Genomic DNA, 10513 nt, shown 5'->3' on the forward strand with positions numbered 1-10513 from the left:
CTAACATGTACACAATAACCAATGATAATATAAATAAAGCATAAATATCATTACATTTTATTAAATAAACATTTTATCAGTGGTACTTTCAGTTTGATGTACCTACAGTAGGTGCATGAAATGATGGTACTGAATTTAAATTAATTTTGGTCATCTCATCTTTTCACAAATATACATAAAATAAAATGCAAAATAATGCAGATTAAAGCAGAAATAATAATTATTAATATTTCTAAAAAATCTATGATTTGAATACAGAACACACTGTTAAGAGTGAAAAGGTGGATCAATTGGTAACACCAACAAAATGTACTTTTTTTTAAACTTAAATTTAACATATAGGTTGAAAAAAAATTTTTTTTAGGTGTTACCAATTGAAGTTATTTTTTAAGTTGATCCAACTTTTCACTTTCGCGCGCTCGCGTGAAACTTTCGCGCGCTCGCGTGAAACTTTCGCGTGCTCGCGTGAAACTTTCGCGTGCCCACATGAAACTTTCGCGTGCTCACGTGAAACTTTCGCGTGCTCACGTGAAACCTTCGCGTGCTCAAGCGAAACTTTCTCTTTAACGTGCGCACTCGAAAGTTTTAAGTGCGCACGCAAAAGTTTCACATGTGCACGCAAAAGTTTCACATGAGTATGCAAAACTAAACTTAAACAAAAAATTCTGCACATGAACGTTTCGCGTGAGCACATGAAGGTTTCACGTGAGCACATGAAACTAAACTTTAGATTTTTTTACTCCAATGTCACCTTAGGGGCTCGGTATTAACGCATGTAAACATAATCGAGGCTAAAATAAATAAAGATCTACTTTGGGGCATTTTACAAAAATAAAGTCAATTGTTTGCAAATGCTAACAACAGACCCTCATTTAAATTAAGTTACATGAACCTTCTGTCAAGCAACCTAGTTCAGAGACCAACATGTGTATTATCCCCAATACCATTTATCAAGATTGTTCTTTGCCTTGTACTCATTGTGCCGTCTGACATAGTCACAAGCCAGACATGTATGTTCTGCCCAAAAATATGCCTTTTTCACTTTAAAGTGTTTACGCCAGTCAAAGTACTTCAGGTACAGCTCTTCGTTTTTGTCAAGAAACAGGAGATAATCGGCCAGCTCTTTTGGAGACGGGAAGTCATCGACATGGATGAATGCATTTCCCTGCACAAAATTCTGATAGTTCTCTCTTGGGGGTCCGAGCACAACAGGTACCGTACCAACGGAAAGTGGGTTGTACAATTTCTCAGTGATGTAATCTCTGTGAACAGAGTTCTCGAACGCCAGGTAAAATTTACAGCTCGCAATTGTCGGAAAATAGTCCTGGTCGGAAATGTACTCGCCGAAAGCTTGTCCGTAGGCGTGAACCTCGATGTGCTTGTATAATTCGTTGTAGTATTTGACCCTTACGTGATCTGGGTTCCAATTGCTGACTATCCAGCAGATCAGCTTGTTCTTGCTGGGTGGCACAAAGTCCTCCTCTCCTTGGGCTGCAACGATCGATCCATAAGGCACTTCTATATCAGCGTCCTGCCGATAGTTGAGGGTTATATTAAACAGGTTTTCGATACCAGGTAACTGGGATGAATGCGATGGCGACTCAAAGTTCATCCAAATCCATCTCTGCAAGGTCGGACGGTACGAAGGTGGCATGTTGGACAGGTCGCTGGTGATGTCCCTGTGATGTATGACGACGGCGTCGGATTTGTTGTAAAGGTTTCGGTCGGCGGTGACAAAGCAGCCATCGATGTTGAACAAAGAGCTGCAGACGTTCAGATCGTAGGTTTCTCCGAAAGGCCAAAGCCAGACCAGGACTGTGGTCTGGTTTTGTTCACTTCTGTTGGTAAGGAGGCTTTTCACTTTGGCCGTGGAGGTTTCTGATTCAATGGGACCTGACAGCCAGCTCGTTGATGGCTTGATGTACATTAAAAATAAAGTCACAAAGCATCCCAGTAAAAAAGTACCAAGCAGGAGGGGTCGTAGGATTCTGGATGTTGGTGTAGATGGCATGCTCTGGCCTTTGATGTGAACATAAAGGAACAGAGGAAACAGAAGGGCACAAAAACAAAACTGTTATGCATGCTTAGCGAATGCAATATGAACTATTTAAAAATGAATAATTTACCTGATAGATTTGCTTTTATCCAGAGAGTACAATGATTGTATTTTGCAGGGTCTTCTTTTCGTCAGACTTAAAACCATAGGTCTTCTCATCAAGGTTTTCATAAGAAAGCATAACAGATTGAGCAGGTCACTTAACAGCAAAATCAAGTGAACAATGTCCAACAATACAGAGAGCATATTAATGCACTCTCATATTAGCCACATACCGAAAGTTAAATTAGCTCTTCAATGCGTTTCGGGGACAATAAAGGAATTTTAATAGAAAAGAGTGCCGTGGTCATGGTCAACTGTTTTATTTATAAGCATTTGATGTCAAATCATTCAGAAAAACACACTCAGTTTTACACAATAAGGTCAAGGTTTGTGTATGGGAACACTGCCATCTTCAGGATATCAGGAGATAATTGAATCTAAAGGCCTAAAAACCTAAACGGGTATATTTATGGTATAGCTAATGTTTGTAATTCACCCAGCTAAGCTTTGCTTCTCAGCACAGAACAGATCTTTTAAGATTCTTGTTTGGTTACCACTAAGTTTTTATATTGGGTAGGCTGTAAATCATGGCTTCCCTTAACTTAGATTTGGGTTATCTACTTATCTTTCTACAACCCATTGTAAGTTTACAGCGTTGTAGCACAAGTTCAGTGAAATGGACAACAGCAACAAGATGCACATCAACTAAATCAGTTGAAAATCAGCACAGAGATTGTGAGTTGCCAAAGCACATTCTATTAACCTAAATTTTTAATATATTACATAATTTTTATATTAGCTTGGCTTCTTTTATGTATGTTAACATTTTGAACAATGATAAACATATTAACAAGTAAAATAAAATAAAATCAAAGTAAAACAAAAAGGTTTTGAGTAGACTATCTCAAAAAAGTAGCACTCCAGATTGTTTTAGCCCTTGCTCACAAAAAAGTTGAAGACGCCTGATCTAGATTAAGTTTGTTCTACATTACTAAAAACCAGTTACAGCTCAAAATTTTAACAATGGTTTTATTATAGTAACACGTTTTTTTTGTGTGTGTGGATCGATTATTATTGATTTGAAATGCCATGAATACAAATATTGTGGTTAAACCGTGGTTCCTGTTTATGCAAGTTTGTGGTTTTTACTACAAATAGGCCTATACCATAGTTAACCCATAGGCTAATCACTGAATTAAACCATGGCATTATTGCTATACCCCCTAAAATGGCAATATAGCCTACAGGTATAAGAATTTGTGTTCTTAAATTTAAGAACCTAAATTCTACGACTATACAAGTTACAACTTAAGATAACCTAAGTTAACTTAAAACCCTGAATGAACATTACATTGACCTAAACTGCGTTAAATAACTGCAATTTATTTATTGAAGTATTCGACAGCAGTGTCAGTCACAGTAATTAACAGATTCGACCGTTACATTTTAAATCGTACAAGCGCGCGAATTTCTGTGGAAGCACTGACAGAGCGCATGCCGTGTGATGTTCTGACCGAAGGTAAAGGTACTTGAAAATTACATTTTAATATATTATAAAATATGTGATTACTCGAAGTTTGTGCATAAGTCCTGCTTGTTTAAAGTTCTCCCAACATTGCATATTTTGGATGTTGTCCTATAGGCTAACACACCTGTTTCAACTTGTTCGTTTGGTCCATAATCATGTGTGTTTAGGCTACAGTATGTTTGCACCATGCTGGTATTATGGTGGCGAAATGAGCCATGCCCATTTTTGAGGTTTGTTTTTAATCGACGTACGTGTAAACAAATATGCGATGTTTTAAATTAATAGCATTTGTGACATATATAACAAAACAAAACTCACCTTTAAATGATATTTATGTGCAGATTAAGCTTCTACTCTCCTTTTTAATTTAGTCTTGAGGTCATAACAGTCACATCAATGGAGGGAAGGTTTGAATTATTGTATATGCATAAAATATTTTTTAATTTGCTTTAATTGGCTGTTTAAATCCACCTCTCCCAACCACCTCTGGGTATGAAAGGTCCTGATGATCCATTGATTGTGTGTGACAAAGTAAACTATTGGGACACTTTGACAGTCAAAATGTACCTGAATTTACCTTACCTGAGGAGTTGGATGCCTTTCACTACATTAGCTGTAAATATTTACATGTTTTACATTGCTTTACATGTTTTTGCCTAACAATACGCGTTTTACAAGGGATGCGTGACCCTACAGGTAAACTAGGTTGCATGTTTTTGCCTTGACTGAGTGTCTTTAAGAAAGGAAGGCATTTTGTTTTAAATGTATTGTGATGTATTTGGGGCAGCCTAGTTGCGTGGCTGAGTTTTCAGATCTAATAAATAAAGGCAAATAGAGAATGAAGAACAATAAAGCATAAACATGACGGCAAATCTATTTGATATCTGAATGCGTTGAAGTAGTGAGCTCCGGTATACTTAATAATTTATCAATGATGTTGATTTGATTTTAATACATTTAATAAGGATCTGAAAACATATGGATCTGATATCATGCAAGGTGAAATATGCTTTCACCAATAATGAAGGTCATCTTAAATCACATATTACTACGTGAAATTGAATATCGCTATACCTCCATCATCTTCCATGTCCCCGCATCTCGCGCGCGTTCCCTAGCAAAACCGCATTGTATCCAAAGCGACGCATGCAGTACTCCAAGGAGAAGAAAACGTCCCTGCGCTCGTGCCATGTTTAATTATTGCAACCCCAAAATCCCCCAACAGATGAATGAAAAATGAAGGTGCATGCAATGCGTGCATGATATTTACACAGCGGTGCAACATATGAAAACATACAGGTATCCTAATTTTAGTAAATAATTCAGCTCACCTCTTCATATGCAGTCATTCTCGATGGAAAGCCACATCATGTCCTTCATTTATTTAACGTATACCACACGCCTCGCATATCTGTACGGTGCTGAAATATCTCCGATGATGGTAATATTTGATAAATAATTCGCCAGGACCAGGATGTACCTGAACCCATAGCCTTCGCCTGCGCATCAGTGCATGTTGCAGTGTGTCCGCAATGATGACAGACTCGAAATCTGTGCCTGCAAGTCAAAACATGACAGAGCCTATGGGTATAAAACAGTAATAATGTGCAAGTGCGTCGCTGGAGAAGACGCCATGTAACGCCGTGTGATGCGATGTAGAATAATGCCCCCTCCCCGCACGTGCCAGGCTACCTTTCCAGTGCAGTTTATACGCATAACATGCACATGGATTTAAGTGTGTGCACTTAATATAAGAATGCATTAAACAAGTAAGGATTGGGAAACAAAACATGTATCTGTGGCGTTAGACTGGATTATGTGTGCTCTACAAAGGATTATTATTCCTTTGTTCATCCTTGCTGCGTAAATGCATTGCTTTGCAGCCCAATGCATGCCAGAATGCATTAAATAGACAAATCCTAAAATGATTTCTAAATGCATTCGTGTGTATGTAAAGTCATGTGATGTAAAGAAACAACAGCAATTCCAAATAATCAATATTCATTTAATTTAATAATTTATTGTTAACAACAATTCATTTGTTAATTACCATTAAATAATTAATAAACAAACAATAAGTTAATTAATTCCTTAATTTATTGTAGTGCAAAGCAAGACCACATTTTATTTACAGCTTTTATGTGCAATATGACTGATCTAAGTTTTCTAGACATGGGCAAAAACCTATAAAACACAAAGTTAAAAAAAAGCACACAACTTAAAGAAATCAAACCTTGCCCTAATAAGTACTTCTGAGACCGATATTGATTTTTTTTTTAGGAGTATCGCTTAAAGACTTTTTACTCCAACTCCAGCCATTTCTTTTGCTCCTCACGAAACTTTCTGGCCCATTTGTTCGTTATCTCCAAATAAATTGTAGGTTTGTGAGGAAGGTAGTCAAGGTACACAGTTTTTCCCCATTTCTTGGGGACAGCGCTTTCAATTTGCGATCCTTCATGCCATTCGTTGAAAGACGTTATGGAAATGATCTGTGGCTGTGTTGCCAGTGCTGCATTAAAAGAATTTTCGTAATATTTCCCATTAATGCGGTTTCTTGTATTTTGGGCGTTCCAAGGCCTAATACTAGTGTCGATGTAACCAGGGCCTACACTTGGTATGAATATCAAGTCATTATAATCACAAAAGCTTTTAATGGATCTCCAGTTGTGATTCGAGGAACCATAGGTAAAACCATTGGTTGCAAAATATGTATAGACTCCATCAAATCCAGCATACAGTATGTCTTGTTTATGTCCCTCGTTTACAAGAAGAGAAATGAAGATGCCATCATATGGTGTGTTCCTGATGGTGTTTTTACCATCCGACTTTAGTAGCTGTGCCCAAACATCTGGACTTTCTATGTAGGAATCATATATATAGTACAAGGGAAGAAACTTGCCTTTGTTTGTTTTGTACCTGTAAAAAGCAGGATGCTTTCCATACCTGTAACAAATATATTTGTTTTAATTTATTAAAGCAGGCAAGGGCGTAGATCACAAATGTAATTAATGCTTATAAGCTGTATAAAAGCTGTGAAATGTATGTTGTAAAATTAATTTAATTTCTTTCGGTTTATGGGCAGGTAAGAAAAAAACACAACCCTATGAACACTATTTTTAACAAAGTCAACCTGTAGATGATAATTTTACACTTAAAACTCATCTTTGAGCATCATAATAGCATATGTAAAAAAATTCCTGTGACAGTAATTTCTACATGCTTTAAAATTGCTTAAATGTAATTCCCTCATTTAGTATACATGAATCTATGAATATGCAAATTAGTCTCCGCCTCTACTCAACCGCACAGCTCAGGCCATTGATATGAATATGCGAATTAGTCCCCAACTGCATCCTTTTGTACACGTAAATGTATGCTAAGTTCGGTAGTTTCATACACAACTACCGGTTTCCAATGCATGTTTTAACCGCTGATGTTAGCAGGTTAAGACTATTACACACTGAATGTGTTTGTGATGTAGCAAACCAAGGCGATTTTAAACCGTTGGAATGAGATGTCTTTAGAAATCTTAAGATATATTGGATAAATAATATCTGTGGGTAATAAATGATGAATTTGCACATGGTTTGTCTTTAAGCTATTAAAAACACCACATAGAAATATCTTAAATCCAAGTTGGAATGCAAATCCAACTGAAACTTTAGTTAAAGCTTAAAACCTTTTTTTCTAACGATATAAATAAACAGCAAAAACTGTATGAAATGTTTTAAACTTACCTCTCCACAATATATTTAGTATTTTCATGCATGTTTACATCATCACGTCCTTTGTATGGTTCAATGTGAAAAACAACCTGGGAAAAACACAAAAACAAATGCGATACAAATGCTGATACAAAAGCTTTAAATAATTCAAAACTCCATCTGTCTGTATCTACAACACCTTCAAATGATATTTCTCAGCTGCATTCAGAATCAAAGGCACCAAGCCATCAATTTCTTCACCATTGTCATCCTTCATATTAGGTGGATACCATGAAATTGCAAGAACACCTAAAATAATCAAGAATAGGAAAAGCATATAGATAAAGATGAATAAATGTATGCAAAATACCTGTTGCAAGCAAGGTTCTTACCAACACTAGCCATACGCAGTTGTTGCATGTGTTCCTCCAAAACATATGGATCTCTGGAGCTGTATGGCCCCAGCGCAGGATAGAAATTTGTCCCAATGTCATCAGGAGGCTTGTGTTTTCCGGTGGGATAAGATAAAGCCACTTTTGCGTCCCAGTGAGGTAAAATTGGATGATCCCAGTGAATATATTTTCCGTCAAACTGTGGGTTACCATACCATGCATAATAGAATGCATGCACATTATAATTTGGTTCGGGGAACTCTTGCATTTTCTTCAGCAGGCTTTCAGCCGAAGTTGGTCGCCTGATACCTTGATCCGATGCTCTTGAAAACGGATTGAGTCTTAAGGCAAAACTGTTATCTTCTGGATTCATAGACTTTAGAATAACTGGTATTATAAAAACAACCAAAGCTAAAGCAATAACTACAAAACATGATTTTCGCCTAAACCTTGCCATTACATCACAAATTGGTCAAAGTTCATTCCACCGACACATGTTAAACAACGGCAGTACAAAACGTTAAATTCAAACCCTCAATGAATGTTCTTCATCATCTTCATCTTCAGGAATGCATGCACAGCTGTAAAAACACAAAACAATTTCTATAAAACTTGCAGTTGAGGTAACTTAGGCAGAATGAGGTGCTGTCTTAACAAGACACTTGGTAGGTAGCACAACTTGTTTTACATATACAAATCACTAACTTCTTTGACTACACAAATCCTCCACTTTTAATATAAGGAACACAAGCTTCAGACGTAAGCATATTCATTTATGAGTGTAACCTAATACTGCAATAAATAAAGCAAGCAAGTCATAACAAACAATAAACAGCGCCATGACGTTACCTCTGTTTGAGAACGACAGACATCACGTGACGCAAAACACATTTTCTGTATATTGCATAAATGCAGTTATATCTGACACATCGTAAATTAAATGCAGCTTTAAACTCATGCGGAAGTCTCAAGCAGTAGCTTTTCTTCAGTGCTGTTTATTCAGCAGTTGCAGACTTTATAGAGTAAGCGAGTTTTACTGCTATCTACTGGACTGGAGGCGACTTTACGAATAATTCATTAGTTGGTTGGTAAGATGTCAGTCACGTGTTCTAATTAATATTCATGAGCGACCGCGCGTGACATGATCGCTATGACAGCTGTCAGACGGCGGCTGATAGTAGATGCTTTGCAAAAGACTCATGTCTCATTTACTCATTGTCTATTCCAGTTTGAGCCAGTACAGTCCAGCGACAGTGGGTATGTAATGTAACAGGATGACAGAACATGCAAAATAAATATATATCTTTTAAGGTTTGTGGTTTTATCTTTAAAATATCTATTCGAATATATTTTGTTTATTAATTATCCAACGTTTTTATCATTGCTATTATTATTATTACTATTACTATTATTATTATAATAATTGTTTTAACTCATGCGCAATTTAAATAATATCCATTAGGGGGCACTGTGCGCATTATTCATAAGGATAGTACTACAAGGCTACTTGCATGATCATGCACATCATTTATGATGTGGTATGCTCTGAATATATGCTGGAAGATGATATTATGGTTATAATGTACATATACATCCCAGACATTTTCTGACTGCAGGACCCTTATACAGGATGTAGATCCCCTTCAATATAGATATATTGGCAGATAGGCTATATAATGTCAATAACGTAACATACTATTTAAATTAAGAAGGAAAAAGGGTAGAATACTTTTCACAAATACACCATTGTTGTTAACACTCTGCTGCTTTATAAATTTCAAACATTTCTTTGTGTATGAAGCGCATTCAATAGCTCAGACAATATTGGAGGCAATGCTTTTCCAAAGTGCAACATGCACACTGTGACAGGTTTCACTGATGCTTTGTGATGTAGATGCAGAACCAAGGCTTTTTTGCATTTTAAGGTCTTCATTTTATACGATAAAGAGGACTTTGATGTCAGTGCCACTTTGCGCCTTTGAGAATCAGTCACGGTTATTTTTAAACCTAACAGTGAAATTATGGCTCGTTTGGACCAGAATCAAAGGAGAAGCAGGAGCTGTCTGCGACAACCTGATAATTCATACAATTGCTTGCCAGTTCCTTCAGGGTAAAGTGAGATTAAGTGCAGTTATGCTTATACTGTAATATGTACTGGCCCAACTCTCATCCAAATATGCATGCGGACACTATAAAACATTGTTTTTGTGATTTATTCTAATACATAACTTGAATTGTCATTTTTTCCATCTATATCTCAGTATAGGCAATTGTTACAATTTTACTTTCTCGCAAATCAATATTATTAAACTAGTGCTGAGAAAAGATTAATCGCGATTAATCGCATACAAAATAAAAGGGTTTTTTGCATAATATATGATTATTATAAATACCTACACATTCATGTATGTATTTAAGAAACATTTACATGTGAGTGTATATATGAAGAGTTTCGTTGCAAACGAGATAAATCCATTTTTAACATTTTTGTCAAAACATGTTTATTATTATGTTATCATGTATATTTTATGGTGCTACTTAGCTGTATTTTTTAAGTTATGAAGGTTTAAATAAAAACAAACCAAATGCAGCTGAATAGATGTTATTTGGAATGCACAACCAAAAAACGAGATTTCTGAAGAAAAAAAAAACGGAGTTATCTCGTTTTGCAAGAAACTCTTCATGTATATTTATTTATATTTTTATGTATTACCTAAATAATTTTTAACATATAAAAAACTGAAATGAATAAATGTATGTGTGTGTGGTTAAATATACATAATAATAACAC

General features: G+C 36.1%; 2 protein-coding genes across 2 annotated transcripts; both read right to left on the minus strand.

The window, feature by feature from the left end:
• Positions 1 to 497: 497 nt before the first annotated feature.
• Positions 498 to 5331, minus strand: fut9a (fucosyltransferase 9a). Its single transcript, XM_055172743.2, has 3 exons — positions 4958 to 5331; positions 2127 to 2207; positions 498 to 2019 (listed from the first exon to the last, which is right to left on the minus strand). The coding sequence occupies exon 3, from the start codon at positions 2009 to 2011 to the stop codon at positions 932 to 934; it is 1080 nt and encodes a 359-aa protein (XP_055028718.2). The 5' UTR covers positions 2012 to 2019; positions 2127 to 2207; positions 4958 to 5331; the 3' UTR covers positions 498 to 931.
• Positions 5332 to 5705: 374 nt separating this feature from the next.
• manea (mannosidase, endo-alpha) lies at positions 5706 to 8737 on the minus strand. Its single transcript, XM_055172742.2, has 5 exons — positions 8572 to 8737; positions 7723 to 8303; positions 7530 to 7639; positions 7364 to 7440; positions 5706 to 6569 (listed from the first exon to the last, which is right to left on the minus strand). Exons 2-5 carry the CDS (start codon positions 8177 to 8179, stop codon positions 5927 to 5929), a joined length of 1287 nt encoding a protein of 428 aa, XP_055028717.2. The 5' UTR covers positions 8180 to 8303; positions 8572 to 8737; the 3' UTR covers positions 5706 to 5926.
• Positions 8738 to 10513: the final 1776 nt, after the last annotated feature.

Source organism: Misgurnus anguillicaudatus, chromosome 7 (genome assembly GCF_027580225.2).
Source record: "Misgurnus anguillicaudatus chromosome 7, ASM2758022v2, whole genome shotgun sequence".
In the NCBI taxonomy this organism is placed as follows: domain Eukaryota; kingdom Metazoa; phylum Chordata; class Actinopteri; order Cypriniformes; family Cobitidae; genus Misgurnus; species Misgurnus anguillicaudatus.